At 44.1% G+C, this 18,672-nt stretch overlaps 1 protein-coding gene across 3 annotated transcripts; it reads left to right on the forward strand.

Annotated features, from left to right (window-relative positions):
- The first annotated feature begins 2,922 nt into the window (after window positions 1-2,922).
- LOC133114753 (CREB3 regulatory factor-like) lies at window positions 2,923-16,807 on the forward strand. Of its 3 annotated transcripts, none has more exons than XM_061224377.1 (9): window positions 2,923-3,579; window positions 5,668-5,793; window positions 6,105-6,221; window positions 6,693-7,296; window positions 10,000-10,203; window positions 11,451-11,640; window positions 12,079-12,152; window positions 13,696-13,818; window positions 14,102-16,807. In XM_061224377.1, the coding sequence occupies exons 2-9, from the start codon at window positions 5,785-5,787 to the stop codon at window positions 14,206-14,208; spliced, it is 1,428 nt and encodes a 475-aa protein (XP_061080361.1). In that variant the 5' UTR covers window positions 2,923-3,579; window positions 5,668-5,784; the 3' UTR covers window positions 14,209-16,807. The 3 variants fall into 3 exon arrangements, with proteins under 3 accessions (XP_061080361.1, XP_061080352.1, XP_061080369.1); XM_061224368.1 differs by having other exon boundaries at window positions 2,923-3,516; XM_061224385.1 differs by having other exon boundaries at window positions 2,923-3,516; window positions 10,000-10,188.
- Window positions 16,808-18,672: the final 1,865 nt, after the last annotated feature.

Genomic DNA, 18,672 nt, shown 5'->3' on the forward strand with positions numbered 1-18,672 from the left:
GGCATGTTTGAGGCATTATCGTTCTGGACAAGTCCACCTATGGCCAGTCTCTGCCTCATGGCAAGGGCAAACCAGGTTTTAGGCTAAAATGCCCTGAAACGTGATGGAATTTATTACACCATTCACTGTAAGAGCCACTGAACCACTCACAGCAAAACAGCCCCAAAGCATCGTCCAGCATATTTGACAGTATAAGTATGTCGACCTATTCTTTGTATGCATCCCTCTTTTGATACCAAACATACCAATGGCATACATAGCCAAAAACATTCAATTTAATCATAGTTCGATGTTTGGCAGTCCAGATACTTGAATTTCTTGATTGCCCTCTTCATGCAAATCTTCCAAAGCCCTTCTGGGTTACCTTATGGTTATATCCGAATGAAGTATAAAGCCATGGAAGGCCTTTCCTTACTCTTGTCTTCAAGAGTTCCAATAATTTTATTTTGCATTTTAAATCAAATGTTTCAAGGATAATAGTATTACTATTACTATAGTATTATTAAAAAGGAAACAAAACGTGTTTTAGTTTATTAATCATTTCTATTAAAATAAAACCATGTAGTCTTTCTATTTTTGATCATACGATTTATCTCATTGTCAATTGTTTATTTTTATAGGCTTTTTCACATGGTGGCAATAAAGAGGGATAAATAAAGTACAATCTCTCCAAAATACTTGAGGAGTTGAGAAGAAATAATGAAGAGGAGTCGGGGAATGTGGACATGGTTGATATCAGCATCTCCTCATGTTTCAATGAGAATAAAAATGAAGGGGTTACTGTAGGCCTTACCCTGAGGCCAGCCATTATGATAGGGTCTGATAGGCTTGCATTCATTTCAGAGCTTCCATGGCTCGTTGAAATCATGACCGCCCATACAGATCAGTTTTCTATAGAACCAGAGGCAAAGAGCAGGAAAATCTCCCTGTAAAGCAGCCAACAGTTAACAGTATCCACACACAGATGTGTATGTCATGGTGTAAAAGTAACTTCAGGTCATTGCTGAGTGAGTAGCCATTTTTTTGTTTTTTTGGTAGCACAGCAGGTTCACCCACGCGCACACACGTACACACACACACACACACACACACACACACACACACACACACACACACACCATCTTAGGGTCATCAGTCTTTGGCCTATATGCAGAAGAACTTTCAATGTTGTTCCAGACCTATCTGGGTCATTTTGCGATCAAAATCTATTAAATCAGATTTGCTTGTGGCCATATTAGTGGCATGTGTCTTCTGGTTTGTGAAACCCTTCATTGCTGTAAAACATTGGGATAACAATTCCTGTAAGGTTTGATAATTGGCCTTGCTTTCAAGGTTTCAATCAGAAGTTTCATTTGCTTAAGTTATTATTCATTTGACAATGAGTTGCAGTAGATCTGTAACCATAGGCTGTATGTTCTGGATTTAGCAGACTAAATAGAGTTTTCACTTAATGTTTTGAGCATACATTATAGGAATGAGTGGTTGACTATAGCCCACCAAATGCATACAGAGATGAGTTTTGAAACGTCTGTCTGGTATGGATTTTGTATGTGTAGCTCACAGTGTAGCTGAAATTGGAATAATGTGCATCAGCACCATATGGTAGTTTACAAATCACGTATTGTAGGCCATTGAACCAAGAAATGGGGTACGACGTAATGAGGGAAATAGTGATGCTCTAGAGAATATTCATATCAATTATGAAGTAGGCAGGGATTAGAACAGTTGAGTTATATAAATTCATATATATAATAGGTAGAATGTTTACAGGTTTACACATTACAGGTTTAAAAGACCACTGTGAAGCTTTATAATTTGTGACGACACACGAAGCGGGTGAATCCGTCACACGGGTGACGCAGATTTTTGGTTTCCACCTGACAGCAGTAAAACAATGGGGCTTTGCAAAAGACTCATATGAGTAATAACTAACCTTAAGTACCAATTAGACATAGGCTACAAATTAAATATAGTCAAAGAATTGTTGGATATGTTTTATCGCAGACCTAGATTCAGGTCCTGTTCAGCCCATCGATGCAATCGTTACATTCCCCACAACAAAACATGCTATTATTTCAATTCGGTTTTTCAGAGGACAAAGAACGTTCTCTATTTTCTATAAATTAATTTATTGTAATTGGCAAATTATGATCCGGTGGTTTCGTTTTGACCACAATTCAAAAAGAGGTCAGATATGACCACAATTCAAAAGGACATTTTCATTCAGGCCTATATATTTTTTCAATTACGAAAAAAGTATTTCTAGATAACCATTTGATGTGCTTTCAAAGAAAGTAGGCTAGGCTCACAAGCATGCTTTAACTATTACCGTAACAAGAGACGTGTTACGACATCGGTCTGGAGAACTAAAATTATTGTAGGCTAACCCTTGTGCGTTAACGATCTCCGCAGCAGCATAGGCCACACAATTTGAATATAATAACGAAAGGCCAATTCCTAAATGTTGCCCTCATAGTCGAGTCACATGAATCCGCCCGCTAACGCTGGATTCGCTCGTTCCCAGCCATATCCGTTTTCAGTGGAATTAAGTGCTTCGTCCTCAAATGCCCTTTTCACCAATGTAGTGTTTACCGCTGACACAGTTTCCATTTTACATAAGGAGGTCTGCCTGCACACCAGTTTCGTTTTTACCATCACTAATGTACCCGGCAGCTTCTAAAAAAATATTTTAAAAAATTGTAAACTGAATCCGCACTGCAATTCTCTACACCCCTTGCAAGGGACGTTGAAAAAGAAAGTGCCATCTTTCCGCAGAAAAAGAAAGTATTTTTCCTTTAATTCTGAGTCATGTGGGCGACACCATGTCCGGTGTTAGGGGGTTACACACTTTTTGGGGGCATTTCTTAAGAGCGAGTAGAAATTAGAAAAAATAAAATGGTTCCCCTCAGCAGGCATGACGTATTGAATAATTGAAGTATTATCTATGCAATCAGGGTTTTTTTCCCCAAACTATCTTGTATCCTAGCATGGGATATTATTTTTTGTCTTGATTTCCCTTTTATTCACCATGGATCCGCTCAATACCAGCTGTTTAAAACTAACTTCCTTTATATGGGATAAATAATTTGTTTGCTGTGTATCGGTAATCTTTAACGGTTTATTATTGGACTCGGTTTTGGGTGATTATTCATTTTTGGAGCTGCCAAGGCAAGGCAGACATTTTCCATTTGTGTAACCTTGTGCTTGCCTAGGGAAATCTCTCAAGGGGAGCCCGACGACACCTAATAAGGTAGCTAGCAAGATAGCTTAGCCACTTATTTAATTTAGTGAAGTTGCCATCACTACAGTGTTACCCTTTTCGGTAACTAGTATCAGTTTTAGCCATTGCAGGAATACTATAGGAAGCGATAGGAGTACCGCGCATAACTTGAGAAGGAGGGTTTTATGTCGAAGGCACAGCAGAATTTCCCAAACCCGTTTAACTTTCGCTGTGAGCTGTCACTGTCTGGTCCGGGTGGATTGCACTCAGGTGGAGAAAGACAAGGAGGAAAAGAGGTAACTTCCTTCTTACCCTGTTTTCCCCCCCTGCAAACCCATGTGTCAATGAGGCCGAACGGGGTGAGTATTTCGTTTTATTTTGCTAGGTAGCTACACCGCCCGTCTTTTATTCTGGCCGCTGCCAGAACTGACAATTAATAATCGGCATTCGATGGAGGTCCCAGCTGCGCCCCAAATTGTAACATTTTTTGCTTCCGCGAGGTGATTTATAGCTTTTTTTGGGGCCCGAAATCGTCCCGCAGACGTCGGCTAGCCCTTTCATTGGGGCTTTATTGAAGATTTTCGACTTGATTATCAGTTAATAGTGCCTGAAGATCTTGCAAGCCGTTTTACAGTATAGCTAATCGTTACTTATATTTAGGCAGGTTTTCACGTCATGTGAGCTCTAGTAGGGTCTTGGGATATAATGATTAGTATGTCAGAGTTATAATATCTGTGAGTGATTTACTTTGCCGAAATAGCTTTATAAAAATATTAAGGAATGTTTAAGATGTTATTCTTACATTCTATAACACACCAAGCAAACAACGCTGTGAAATGGAAACGTATAGCCTGTACATATCATCTATTATTAATTTCAATTATTCATTAACTGCTCTCCATTATTTAAAAAAAAGATTTACATTTATGACTATGATATAACAAATGAGAATGGAACACTGATGTGATTTTGTAAACGTTTATAATAGATTTTGTGAACTAAAAAGTAATCCGTAAGAAACAAGGTCAAAATCAGTTAGAGAGGATTACATGTATCTGTGTCTTAAATGTAGTTACTTCGTTTTCTTTAACTGGCAGTGGCTAAATGCATATTTTCTGCTCTGTCATCATTAGACAACATTTTTTGTATTAGGCACCACCGAAATGTCCATGTATTGTACACTGACTGGCTTAACGCTGTATACAAATAAAACGGACTCTGTGCCACTTTACTGTCATTGATGTCCTGTGTGGGCCCACATTGGTCGCTATTAGCAGAGATATCTTGGTTTGTAGGGAAGGAATGATGCATCATTTTTGTCACTTTTAAGCCCTTTCTCCTGCCACCACTCCTGTATCCGTCTTCTACGTCAACATACTACAGTTAAAATATATGAATTATATGAAATATATGAATTCAGATATATATTATGTATTTGTTTGGCTGTTAAGTCAAAGAAGGTCCATGTCCCCCCAGAGTATCTTCTGTAGGTTATATTCTGATGAGCCTTTATGTGGTACATGTGCTGATAGCAATCAGTGTAGGTGATGGACATCACAACATTATGGCACAGGGGTTAAGGACTTGTAATAGTGGAAATGTGCAAGTTTATTATATAGAGAGAGAGAGAGGGGGAGAGAGAGAGAGAGAGAGAGAGAGAGAGAGATGTATGACTGTGACATAGATGGGGTATTACGGCACAGCTGTTAAGAAATGTGGTTTGAAACCAGTAGGTTCTTAGTTCAATTTCTGGGATGGAGCTCAGATGATGTCCAGTCAGTACAACTGCATAGATGGATATGTAAAAAAACGTATGAATATGATCGCAAGGTATGCTCTTTAACTTGGTAACCATGCGAACATGTCCCCTGCACTTTTACAGATGGCTGTAACACAAACTTAATGTAAAGCCCTTCACCCACACTCACGATACCCCCCCCCCCCCCCCCCCCCCCCACATTTGAAACTGATATTTTGACCCTGGAACCACAGCATAGGATTTTGGGAACAGGTAAAGAATAGGAGTAAACTTAGTCCATATTTGTGTAGTTCACAAAAACATTGGTTCTTGTGTTGGATGGTGCCCTCCAAGGTTATTCAGTTGTGTTATCTTTATGAATAGAGGGGGCTCACAGTACTGAAAACATGAGTGGGTATTTGTGATTATTTTTCTTCTGGGAAATTATAATTGTAAATTCTATTGATTCCCGACTAAAGTAGAATGTCCTCCACATTTGAAGAATTGAATTATAGCTTCGTACTTGCATTATTTTGTGCAGTATTTTTGGTGAATGTTTTTCAAGGGTATGAATTACTTTGGAGGGCACTGTGCATTTATATGTACGAGAGAATGAGCAAGTATTATTTTATTTTCATTCACAATTGTTACTTTTTTCATTCTACAAACCACTTACTTTATGACTTGCTATGTCACCCTTTACCTCCAGACTGTGCGGATGGTCCATCGGTGGTCTAGAACAGAAGCCCGGCTTGTCGGTGTGTTCGGTCTGCAACTGCTGAACACACTGACTGCCTGAGAAACCCTGAACACCACAGTGTTGGGTATGCCTCAGGTAGGACTCAGAGTCAGTTGTTATTCCTTTTGCATATGTGTCTATTTACTGATATACCAGTTTCCATTAGCATTTTTTTTCTGTAGGGATTAAGCAAGTTCAGCAGAGGTGGTAATACACAGTAAAACGCACTTCAAACTCATTTTAACTGCGAAAATTGTGCTCGAAGTAATTGATTTTAATGTATGTGTCTGCGTCACGTAGTTGTTAGGCAACTACTTCATGAATTTACAGGCCTGGGACCTGGTTTATGAGCTTACTGTAAGTGTGATTGTGGGTAGTAACCAGGCTCTCGGTTCCTGTCCCTCCAGCCGGGGTTAAATGGGATGGAGCCTGTGTTTGGCGAGGCCTACGGGACCCACCGATCCCTCTGGTCCTCATACCCATCAGCCTTCTCTCCGCAGGGGAGCGCCACCGAGTATGACGAGGTACGCAAGTCCGGCCCGCTCCCAAACTCCGGCATTCACTTCATAAACTCATGTAAATGTTCTGAAAGTAGTGAAGCAGCTTAACCGATTAACATCATTTGTGGAAATTTTGAAATTCCTTCAGTATACTTGTCAAGTTGGTGCTAACCACAGATCAAATGTTGAACTTTTTTTTTTCGGCCGATGTATGAGGCTACAGTGAGGGGTTTTTATTTACATACTACTTTTTAGTCTTTAGTCACAAAGGGTTTCTTTCTACATGAAACAGAATGACCTCTGTCTTCATTGTCTTAACATACTATGTCTTTTGTCAAATATGGGGTCAGAAGTAGAAACATAGCTACTGTGAGAATATTTAGCTCTTTATTTATTATAGTCATCGTCCCTTTAGCTACTGCCTCCATTGCTCTGTGGACTGGACAGTATTAATCTGATTCCACCCCCCTCTGTTCTTGTGTTCCTGCCCACCAGGGCGTAGTCCTAATGCTGGGGTCCCCGGCGTTGCCCCGGAAGCGTCCCTTCGAGCTGCTCAGCGACCTGGTGGACGATGGCTTCAGTGAGGACCTCCACCACGAGTTCTGGGACATCTCGGCGCTGGACGACCTCACGCGGTACTCCAAGGGCAACTCGGAGGGGGACCTGGCCAACTCGGAGGGCATGCTGATGGCCCGGTGGAGCAGCAGGGAGGAGCTCACCGTGCCGGAGCCCGTGCCGGTACCGGGCAGCCCGTCGGTGAACGCGGGGCCCGACACGGGCCCCTGTGAGGAGGCGGGGCCCGACGGGAGAGAGCTGCTGTCGACGGCGACGGGGGCGGACGGAGAGCCCGGGCGCCAAGAGGTCGCTGCGGCAGCAGAGGTTTACCAAACTCCGCCGGAGGCCGGCTCTGCCTCGCCGGGCCTGGCCCTGGAGGTCCGATGCGAGGAGCACAACTACTCCCTCCAGGCCGACCGGCACTCCGCCTCCAGCCAGGGGTCAGACAGCGACACGGACACTGACGAGGACGAGGAGGAGGAAGAGGAGGGTCCGGAGGACGGCGAGGAGGCCGGGGACTGCAGTTCCTCAGGGGCCGAGTGCGGTGAGTCGTCATTTTTTCATTTGTTTATTTGACCAGGAAGTCCCAGTGAGATTCGTCATCTCTTTTCCAAGGAAGACTTGGTCAAATAGAATTGGCCTCCCCACCCATCACCCAAAGTGCTTTATCAGTTGTACCTAAATGGGTACCTATTCCAAAAGTACCCACTTGGCTAATATTTTTTACTCTCTGGATAGGAGAGTAGCATTGTTTTTGGTTTTCTTTCTTTACTAATACGTTTTTCTATTTTATTAGGTTTCTTGTTAAAAAAAAAAAAAAAGTTTCAAGTGGCGTTTTTGTCGTCTGGTCTTTACTTTAAGCTGTCTCGGCTTTTGACAGCAAGGGCTGCTTTGTGACACTCTTTGTGGTGAGCCGCCATTGTTAAGAGCAGCCTCTAGCATTTCAGATTTCTTTTTTGTGGCCTGAGCTAATCATGCTAGACCTTCGTCTAGAGTTACCTTCCCTGTAGCAGAACTGTTTTCCTCCTAGTAAAGACAAGGAAATGGTTGTTTAATAGGACAGTAACTTGGTTATTTTTTGTCTGTGAATATGACACAGACGGCATTCAGAGCGGTTCAGATGCTGTGTGAATGGCACTGATCGTCTGGAGGGAGCACGGAAAGGAATGCAGTCCTTTTTTAAACGACCGTCTTAATCCCCATTTTTTTCCCTTCACTCCTCAATTTGGAACACCGAGGTGCAATTACAAGCCTGTCCCGTCGCTGCAACACCCTCTGTCAGTCAGAGAACACGGAGGCTAACTGCATATAGCCTCCAAAATAGCAGTAGCCTTTTTTTAACACTGAAACTGTACAACCATTACACTGCATGACTAAACTTGCAGTGCAGCTACTCCATGCAGACAATTAGCAGTCTGCAGGAGTCCAACGAACTGGAAGATTTGCTATTGCACAATGAGGTGGGGGGGTGGGGGGTACCCTGCTGCCAAAACCCGTCCCTCCCCGGGTGACACTATGGCTAAATCTAATTGCGCCCCGAGGGTCTCCCAGACGCGGTCGGCAACGGCACGGTCAAGATTCGATTTGCCTTAAACGGGGGTCCCTTTCTGAATGTAGTTTGGCACCGATGTTTTTGAGCACATATCAGCCATTGCAATTTCAGTGCGGTTCAAGTTCTCCTTGCTGAGGGTCCGCATACGGAAACCCGACCCCCCCGGTCGCGCAGAGCCCCCGTTTCCACGCTGACTCCAGCTGCCCACAGCGAGTAACACTGTAAATGTATCTGCTGCAGATTAGTGTCCTCAGAAGTTTAATCCTGTTACTTATCATAAAGGGACAAAGCAGATGTGCTCTTAAACATTTTACTTTGGTGGCCTGTAAGGGGCTGAGGTTTTTTTTCCTGAAAAATGTTGTTTATTTATTTGCCTTTTCCCGCACTCTGAAGTGTTATGGGGCTTTGTTTGTCCTAGTATACGTACAGTACAGTATATACAGTGCAGCTCGATTGTAAGAAAATTATCCAGACAACTTGTTTTTTCTTCTTGCAAGCAGGATATCACTGGAGTGCACATCATTACATGGAATGAGAAATTGAAATTAATAAATTACAGCTGTTTCTTTTGCGAATGTTGGTGGGAAAAGGCACCCTTGTTTCAAAGGTAGTTTTGACGGAAAGAGTAGTTGCAGTTCTGTACAATAAAACTACCTCAAGGAATTTTAAGGAATGAGAATTTCTAGCACAGGACCTTCGAGCAGATGCTGCATCTGAGCTTTGTTAAAGGGAAATGTAACAGTTACCCAGCAGCACAGTCAAATCGACTAAAACGTTAAATCTAAAACATTAAACTGGCACGTATTATTTAAACCTCAGTCGTGAACAATGAAAGCTTTATTGTTGGATTTCCAGCTTATTCTGAAGATAATGCCAAGAATATGCTGCTAAATGAACTTTTGAATCGTAAACGAATCGTTTCGCTCACGTCATGAAGTAACATGGCAGCAGTCGCACAGTAATGTTACTCTTTGATAAATTTGTTCGGTGCTAAACAATTTTCTTCACAATTATTAATATCTTGCCAATTCACAGTAATTTTCTGGCTCTGATTTTGCTCAGTTTTATCCCCACCCATCTGGGAAGATTCAACAGCGTAGATGGGGAGGGGGTTCAGACATTTTTTTAGTTTTCATTTCCAGACTGTCACAATATTTTATTGGGAGAAATTTTTCGTGGCAGAAAAAAACATTCTTTTCACTCATTTCCTGAGACACTATTTAATGTGATCTTGTTTGCTTAGAAATTGAATTTGAGTATGCAAGAGGATGCACATTTCCTACAATTGTGTTTTTTAAAGCTCATTTATTGTGCTGAAAAGGAAAGGACCAATATAATATCACTGGCATTAATTAAGTTGCACGCTGTGAATATTTCATGTGCCATTTCATCAATACATTTGATATGCCTGGTAGCCTGTTCCATTGTAGTATTATGTTCCCCATTAATACAGTTCTTACCCAACAAACCCAACGTTCTCACAATGTTCTTGCCATGTTGCGGCATAACATTGACATAACATTGTGAGAGCATTTTGAGTTAGCTTGGCATTGCCGTGGGAATATAACCAGCTTCACCCATTTATATTTAATGCAACTCTTTCAACAGTTCTTTTCATTAAGAGGTGAAGGTACAGAAGAAAAAAGGTTGGTAAAATTTGACTGGATATCTACCCTGGCACGCTTCATCCCATAGAGCCTGAGCCTGAGCTCCTCAGCCAAGCCGAACCCTGCAGAAGGCCCCAGAAGCGCCGGTGTTTCTGGGAATACAACCACGCTCACGGTCACGGCCATAGCCAGGAGGCAGGGCTGAAGAAGGGGGGCTTCAGGTGGCCGCTGTCCTGGAGCTCCAGCACTCTGCCGAGTAGCTTGTACAGGAGAGAGGGTGCGTCCGGCAACGGTGAGCCGTCTGTATCACACCCACGAAGCGTCGCGTTGCCTCTGAGCCCAGAGGATTACAGAGCAACAGAGCTTCATGCTTAATATAGCTGAAATTCTGCATTGTTGGCAGTAGACAAAACCTGAAGTTCATTCATTCACAGTTTGACATTTGGGATGGGGGAGAACTTCCATTGAAGGTGGATTTTGGATTAAAGCCAACAAGCGTGGTCACATGGTCTTATACATGTTCCACTGCCTCAAATGTCTACGTCCTGATGATGTCATAATGTCACTGAGACAATCCATCAGCCACACCTACCGTCCTTCATGAAGTTCAGTAGCAATCCTCATGTTGATAGATGATAGATGCACCTGCAAAGAAGTAACTCCAGAAATAAACCGTGTACTTTCAGAAATGTAATGGCATGTTGAGATGACTTATTTCAGAAATATTTCAGGTATTATATTTCAGGTATTATCTAAACCTTATGTTTTGAAAACATTTTTATGTTGCCCCAATTTTTGTTGCCTGCAATTGTTACATTGCTGCAAGGTCCTGTGTGAGCTCAAGAAGGTGCAGACTATGCACACAGGCATGCTCCGATGCACGTGCAGCCAGCTGTAGGTACGACATTGCGCTTTATGCATAGCTGGTACCGGCAGACTGCCAGTGCCCATTTCAGAAAGGTCAGAAAGTCCCAGCCGAAACGCAGTCCCTCCTACCCCAATGACACTGTGGTCAATCATGCCCTGCGGTCTAAAGATTAGTTTCTGGCCTGCGGTGCACATCACCACACTGGGAAATGTATTACTTAGACTATGCCTATATCCTTGGTGGCCTTATAGCGGGGTTTCCATCCAACCGTTTGTGCGCAAATGAAATTTGCATAAATCTGAGTGGAAACACCTGAAATTATGAAATTACCAAAATAATGACGTGGCGCTCCAGAAGCCCAAAAAGGGCAGTTGATGGACTTTTATGTTTGATAATCTTGCTGCGTCCTCTTCAGAATATTTGCATAGCAGTAGTAAATGGAAAAACACACTGATCCACATTTTATTGTACCGAGTTCTCGGAAATTGGCTTAACAGCGTCTCAACACTTGGATGGAAACTTCACGGCCAAAGGTTACTTACTGACTGGATGCAGTCCTCTTCAGACCCAAGGTCTCAGGTTACCAAACGGCTTTTGTGCAGACCGCTAGTGTTTTCATGTTTTGGAGGGGTCATATTATTCACCGTACGTATCCCCCATTCCCTCCTCAGGCAAGAAGGGCCGGCGCAAGGCCCGGAAAACGGACGCCAGCGATCTGACGCCGAACCCGCAGAAGCTGCGCAACATCGGCGAGCAGCTGACCAAGCTCAACGCCGCCATCGACGGGATGAGGCACGTCAACGAGCTACCGGTGGTGGCCCGGGCCCGCTCCCGGAAGGAGAAGAACAAACTGGCCTCCAGGTGGGAAAGCATGAAGGACCGAGAGAGAGGGAGCGTGAGAAAGAGAGAGGGAGGGAGGGAGATGGATAGAGAGAGCGACAGAGTGAGACAGCTGGAAAGAGGTGAATAAGAGCGAGGGGAGAGATGTGTTCGTTTCCGATTCTCGGCACCTTCAGTAAATCAGGCTGTTCTCAATCTCGCACTGGGCCTCTGTGTCCTCGGTAACAGTTTGTACCGGAAAGCAACTTGACAGAACGTCCCTGGAGATCTGCTGGAGAACTGACTGCTACTAACTGTTACTGTCCCAGCTTCCAATTCCTTAGCGTGTGCATGTGTGTGTGCGCGGTGCGCTTTATTACGTCACCGCGCCGGTTACATAACCGTAGCGACGATGTGACGGATGGTCGACGCGCTCGCCGAGGGTCGCCCTTAAGCGTTCTCGCTCTGCGTTTCTTCCAGGGCCTGTCGCCTTAAGAAGAAAGCGCAGCACGAAGCCAACAAGATCAAGCTGTGGGGGCTGAACCAGGAGTACGGTGAGGGTCTTTTAAGGACTCGCGCCGTTCCCAGAACCGGCGGGCGTGCGCGCGTTCGGCGGAGGCCTGCCCCCTTCCCCGCGGCTGACCTCCAGCCTGGAGCCGCGCCAACCCCGGAGTAACGGAGGATTTGTGTGTCAGGAAACTGCATGTGGCATGTGGAAAATGGCCCCGCCCCGGAATTCCACACAGCGTGAACCTGACACCGTGTCAGTCTCACTTGCTACTATAGAAAAGAGGGGCGGGCTTCGGGGAGGAGCGGCGGCTCGTTTCTGGTCCCGCTTTCTCTGAATGTACGAGGTGTTTACCACACGAAGGCCCTGTTTGACACAGCCCCTCCCCCCTGCCCCACCACCACTACCACCAACCCCCGCCCTGTACAAATGTGATGTAAAAGCAGTTGTGGTTTTACGTGCCTGTAGACTCATGTACACAAACATGTTCTTGTTTGAAGAGCCGCCCCCCCCTCCCCCGAATGTGAAAGATGCAGGGCTTTTTTTGGCACGGAAAAATGAGTGCAGAGAGGTCACGGGAGTAACCTGTAATGACTGGCTTGTGCGCTAAAATTCCTGTCTATTGTTACTCTTCAACGTGACCATGACCATGACCTTTGCTTTGTTTATTATTATTTTTTATTGTGTTTACATTACCTTGAGTTCGCTTGAGGCAATGCCAAGAATCGTCCTTGCTCAGTTCCCAGTATGTTACTAGAAGTGGCTGAAGTGGCTCTGTATTTATGTGGCTAGCTAGCTAACTGCCCAACATTAAACTCTTGATTTCCTGAAATGAGCTATTTTAAACTAATTGCAGTCTTACAGATGATGAAAAAACTGCACATCAATGCCAGTTCACTTGCAATTTAAACTTTGCCACAAAGTGACAATTATGTGAATGTTTTACTTAAAAAAAAAAAAACTAAACAATGTAAGCCTAAAAATTTTTTTTATAAAAAACCTTTCGAAGTAATTTTCCACTCCTTTGCATGCAATGTAAATACTGGTTGACAATATGACCCATGTCGAATTAATTAAGGGTATCCAATGCAAATAACCATTTTTAAAGAACTCCAGAGTGCAAGGGCCAGGGGCACTTGGATATGGCTGATTTTACACCGTAATAGTGTAATGGTGTCTGTTGACAGGAAACAAGCGTTATTGTGGGCGTGGGAATTCCAAATCTGAGAGTTTCTTAATGAACAATAATGCAAAGTAAAAACTGCATTAAAGTAAATAGTGGGGTCACACAGCAGTGGTTTATGGGTAAGGACGAGGTAGGCCCATCGGCTGCGTTTGTGTTTGCAGACAATTGGGGGCGACATTGGCTCAGGCAGTAAGAGTAGTCGTCTGGCAGTCGGAAGGCTGCCGGTTCAGTTCCCACCTTGGGCGTGTCAAAATGTCCCTGAGCAAGACACCTAACCCCCAAATGCTCCTGACGAGTTGCTTGGTGTGTGAGTGTGTGTATGAATGGGTGAATGAGAAACATCAATTGTACAGCGCATGGGATAAAGGCACTATATAAATTCCAACCATTTACTACTTACCAGACAACCTGTTGGGGGCGCTGTTGCGTATCAAGGACATGATACGACAAAGGGTGGAGAGCAGCGAGGTGGACACCGACAGGGGGATGACCGAGAAGCTGGACAGCATATTGAAGGAGTCTGCCGGTAAGCACCGCCATCTGGAACCGCCCGGAGCTTACAGCGTGTCACTGCTCGCTCTCACACCGTTCACATACACAGCCGATAACTCAAAACCTTGCTGGCTCTCTCCACCTTTGGATAAGTTCTTGTTGTTCAAACTTCTTCAAATGTTAATTTTTTATTTATTTGGCTTTCTCTCCTGTGTTGAATTCACAGGTAGAATTAACAGCCGATGTAAGGAAGGTGTGAATAAAGATTTGGCTGCTGTGACTGAAACGCATGTCTTACAATGTCTCTATCTGAGCAGGTCCGCTGGTGGCTGGACGGACCAAGGACTTTGTGGAGAGAATTTTGGAGTGCAGTGCTGCTGGCCAGGGGCAGAAGGGACCCCAAGAACAGGGGCAATCGGTGTGACCCAAACCCTCCCTTTCCTTCTCCATCTATCCATCCATTCTTCCTCCTTCCCTCCCTCCCACCCACCCACTCCAGCTACCCTCCTCCTCTTTTTCACTCTCGTATGGGAGGGAGGGGAGAGGGGTAGAGACACTGTCTGGTATATTTTTTAGTTTTTATTTTTCTCCGCGTTTTTATTTCCCCCCAAACTTCAGTAGCAGTAGGTCATCTTCTGAGGCTGCTCCCTGCTAGCTGCTACAGTCTCCGTGTGCGTTCGTGTGTAGTGTGCGACCGAGCGAGTCATTACCCATGTCTGCTCGCGTGTATGTGTGTGTGTGTGTGTGTGTGTGTGTGTGTGCGCGTGCCAGATTTATCTCTCCCGATACTGAGTATTTTTATCCTATTGTGCCTAAAAATAGACACTGCACTGCTCATTGTAGCTGTTGGCTGAGATGGAAGGGGTTTGATACAGAGGATGTGCAGCAGGAAATTGAATGGGGAGAGGGGGATCACTGAGACTGGAACATTTTGTAAAATCTGTGCTTCTATCAAGAGCGCACAAAGGAGCACTTTGTCTGCATGCTCTCGTTGGAGAGCTGCGGAAAAACTCCAGCGCACACGCTGGCGCGCTCGATGGCGTTCGTTTCCTTTCGGGGATACGTGCGGGTTCAGGTTTGTGCCCCTGCGTTACGGACAGAAGCGTTGGGCGCTGCACATCGCTCGAGATATCGACCCCGCCGTCGGCCAAGGGATACGTTTCCATGCCTATTGTATGATGCCTTTCTGTTAAAACTGTGGTGAACTAATGTGAACTCGAAAAGAGTACTTGTACTGGAATGTTGAAAATGTGAAGAGATCTCTGTGCCGCTTTGAAGAAGGCCCAGCGGTTGGTTGAGGGCTGGGCGGCCCACGCTAGCGCAGATTGTACGCAGAGAGGAAGAGACTGGGTCCGCAGTATTCTTCGGGTGAGGCACCGCAGAACGTTCCGCGGATTGGGAGGTGGAGTCAAGCGCACTTCAAAATCTCCAGCTGTGTTCCGAATCGGCATGCTTCACAATTATTGAGTATACTTGTTGAGCACGCTGGATGAGAAAGTTGTTAAGTAGGCAAAATGTTCTCTAAATGTAGTGTACTTAAAATCCCAGGATGATATAGTTAGTCCCGAATACTTTTCAGGACATGAACAACCATGTTGGTCCCATAAATGATGCACAGCTTTGCTTTAAAAATGAGGCACAGCTTCACTGAGGTTTTCCTTCAACAACAACTACGCGTGAGCACAGCCACACAAGGGCTGAACGTCTTACGACGCTTCCACAGTACGGTTGGAAGATAGTATGGAGTTTTTAGGAGGCTGGTTCGGAAGCAGCCCTGGACTTCACCTCCCACTGTCACACTGTGAAATGTTTTGCAATGCCCTGCCTTTTGGATACCCCCCCCCCCCTGGTGTTGCACCAGGTGTTTGGTCTCCACCTCAAAACACCAAAGAGCATTAGGCCCAGATTCAGTCTAACCGCGACGCACTTAAAATTCTCCGTAACCAATTTGGACACTTGTACCAGTGTCTTTCGGACTCCTTGATTGCACAAGTCGACCACACTCGCGATGATGTGTGGGAATTCAGAAAAGTGTTACGAGCTTTTGATTAAAAAAAGGCTTTGTAAATGAAGGCACTCTAATCCGGGCATTAGCGCTGGGGTTACCGATCGAAGCTTTTTGGACTTAAAAAGATAAACATTGCTGATCTTGGTCTTAGCCTCTGACTGCAGGGTGCCAAGAGCAAATCTGTTGATAAAGTCAAGACAGTGTTACACTGGTGGGTCCGGACATTTGTTCAGAGAGTGACAAAATGGAGGGAGGTCGTAACGAGGAAATACTGTAGCTACACAGATGTATCGGACACAAACAGGGTCACGGACCCGGTCTGGATAATCGGTTCGGGTCGCGAGCGCGCAGCGTTTTTGCCACCCTCGCCGGCCGGCGCGTTGTCACGGCGATGCCTTTCTGAAGTGCCTGGAGTTGAAGCCATGCCGACGGACGTGACGCGGTCACGGACGAGGCGGCGGCTCTTTGCCTAGCAGCTGGATTGTGGGTGGGTGGGGGAACCAACGCCTCTGGTGTAACCACGCACCAGCTGTGGGGGAATTTCAGCATATTCCAGTGTCAATGGAACCGAAAAGAAAAGAGAAAAAAAAAAAAAAAAAAAAAAAAAACCGAGCTTCTTACTGGTGCACATTACCACTTGACCAACGAGCAATATTATTAAGCATGTTCTCTGGGTTAAACCAGACTGGAAATCTGAACTTGCAATGGAAAAATGTGATGCCAAAGATAGCTGTCCCAAGGAAACCAATAACAAAAGAAAATGCATTAAAACGTTAAGATTCTTCTGTTGGTGCACTAGACCGTGATGTCCAAAAAATATAAACATATGCTGCCCAAAATGCTGAAATTTTGTACTTCATTTGATGTCATGAACAGTTGCCTGTTAAACTTATGTGTTCTGACTTCAAACTATTTGCTATAATGTCTACGCTGTTCCTGTCGAGGAAAAGATGGGGGAAAAGGTCACAAGTCATTTAAGTTACCCAGAGAAAAAAAAAAAAACTATGTATTATTTTGTGACGGCTACAAATGCACTAAACATTGCGAATTCTTAAAATGTTTGTAAAATGTGTACTTTAAGTGCTGCCAAAGTGTTGACGATGATGATGATTAATTGCATTCATAGGCTATAGCGTGTCCCCTCCGTGTCGAGGATCTCAAAGCGCAACAGTGAAAGGGAGTGGCGTAGGGGTGCACGTGCCTGGGAGACCCGCACCAAACCCCACAAAGTGCTGAATTATTATACCGAATGACTCGTTTTTATACCGAATGACTCCACAGTGGATATAGCTTGTAACTGCCTGGGTCTTTACAGGGTTAACGCAGAGGGGGAGCCGGCCGCTCCTGCTGTCATTGCCAAGCGTAACATAAACCTTGTGTTTACATTCCTTTCTTCCTGCACAGACGCTTAAAATACCCTCGCCCAGCGTTGTATTTACTCGACAGACAGAACGCAGAAAGGTGAAAAGATTTCGGGGAAATCTTTCACCGCACACTGCAACGGGCTGGCGCGTTTCAGTTTTGCTTTCTCGTTTAATTATATCTGCGGACTGGCCGCAACAGAGGTCTAGAAGAACACATCGCTAAGACCGGGAGCTGTGGAAAAAAAAAAAAAACGCTATTAAAAAACGAGGCGGGAAACGCACGTTCCCTCTTTCCTTGCTGCATTCAGAAAACAACCCGCCCTCTCGAAACGTTCGAAACACTCTGCCTGTTTGGCAGCTGCTCCGTGGATGAATGCACACTTGTGTACATGTGCCTGTCCACTGCGCTCCCCCTCTGCACAGATGGACACATTACCCTGCCCCAAATAGCATTTTTTTTTTTTTTTTTTTTTCGTTGTTACATTTCAGATGTTTTGGGGCTGTGGTCTCTGGTCCCAAATTCACACTGTTCTCTCAGCTAGAAAAAAAAAATAACATTTGGGATTCGCATTTCTGAGGAGAAGTTTTACACCTTTAGGAAATGGATAAAAACAAAAAGGGACAAAAATAGGAATGGGGAAAAACCTACAGAAAAGAAATGCCTTCTAGATGACAGTCATTCCAGAAAGCTTATTTTGTGTTGTACAGTGATCCCTACAGGAGTTTGTAGCCTGTCTGTCTCATATAACCCAGTGGTGGAGCCGTATCATGCTTTGGTCTGGCAAAAAGTAATTAACACTTGTATGTACCCACATTTTCACAGTAATGTTAACCATAAAAAGAAAAAAGAAAAAAAAAAAGTGCCGTAAAAATAGAACCTTAATATTTTGTTTTCTGTGAGTGTACTGTATTCTTGTACAATGTATATTTTAATATTTATAAGCAGCTGTTGTATTAATAAAATATATTTTTTAAAATGTTTCCCTTTTGTCGTTCATTTTCAATGAAAAAATAGCCCTAATACACCTGAGTGGCTTGTTATGGTTCTGCCCTCTTGCACAAGCAGTTGGTTGAAACCCTTCTAAGTGTTGTAACTTCCTGCCACAACAATGGGAATGAACTCTGACCTACAGTATTTCGAAATACAAAAATTACAGTACAATACCTTTTGGTACATAATTTTCAAGGACCTTTTCAAATTAATTATCTACTGCACTTCAGCAAAAAGGTTTAATGGTTCTGCAGATATACTGCAACCAGTTCATGCAGAGGAACATGCTTTGGAAAGCTGATGTCAGTTATTGCTGTACGAGATATGTACTGTATGAAGACAACTTTTAACCCCATATTCAAAATCAAGCACTTGCCAATTCCAATACAGGAATAAAAGTAGACAAATCAATAAACAAACAACGTGATTAAAAACATAATTAAAAATTTAATACAAGGTATCACGTCAATACATTTTGCCTTGATTGAACAAATCCCGTTATTGGTCCCTTAGTCCACAGTTCAC

The sequence above is a fragment of the Conger conger genome, chromosome 2, assembly GCF_963514075.1.
Source record: "Conger conger chromosome 2, fConCon1.1, whole genome shotgun sequence".
Taxonomy (NCBI): Eukaryota; Metazoa; Chordata; class Actinopteri; order Anguilliformes; family Congridae; genus Conger; species Conger conger.

Coding starts and splice junctions, on each gene's coding strand:
- LOC133114753 (XM_061224377.1), top strand. Junction 12,153..13,695: donor GGGGCTGAACCAGGAGTACG/GTGAGGGTCTTT, acceptor ACTACTTACCAG/ACAACCTGTTGGGGGCGCTG. Junction 13,819..14,101: donor CATATTGAAGGAGTCTGCCG/GTAAGCACCGCC, acceptor CTATCTGAGCAG/GTCCGCTGGTGGCTGGACGG.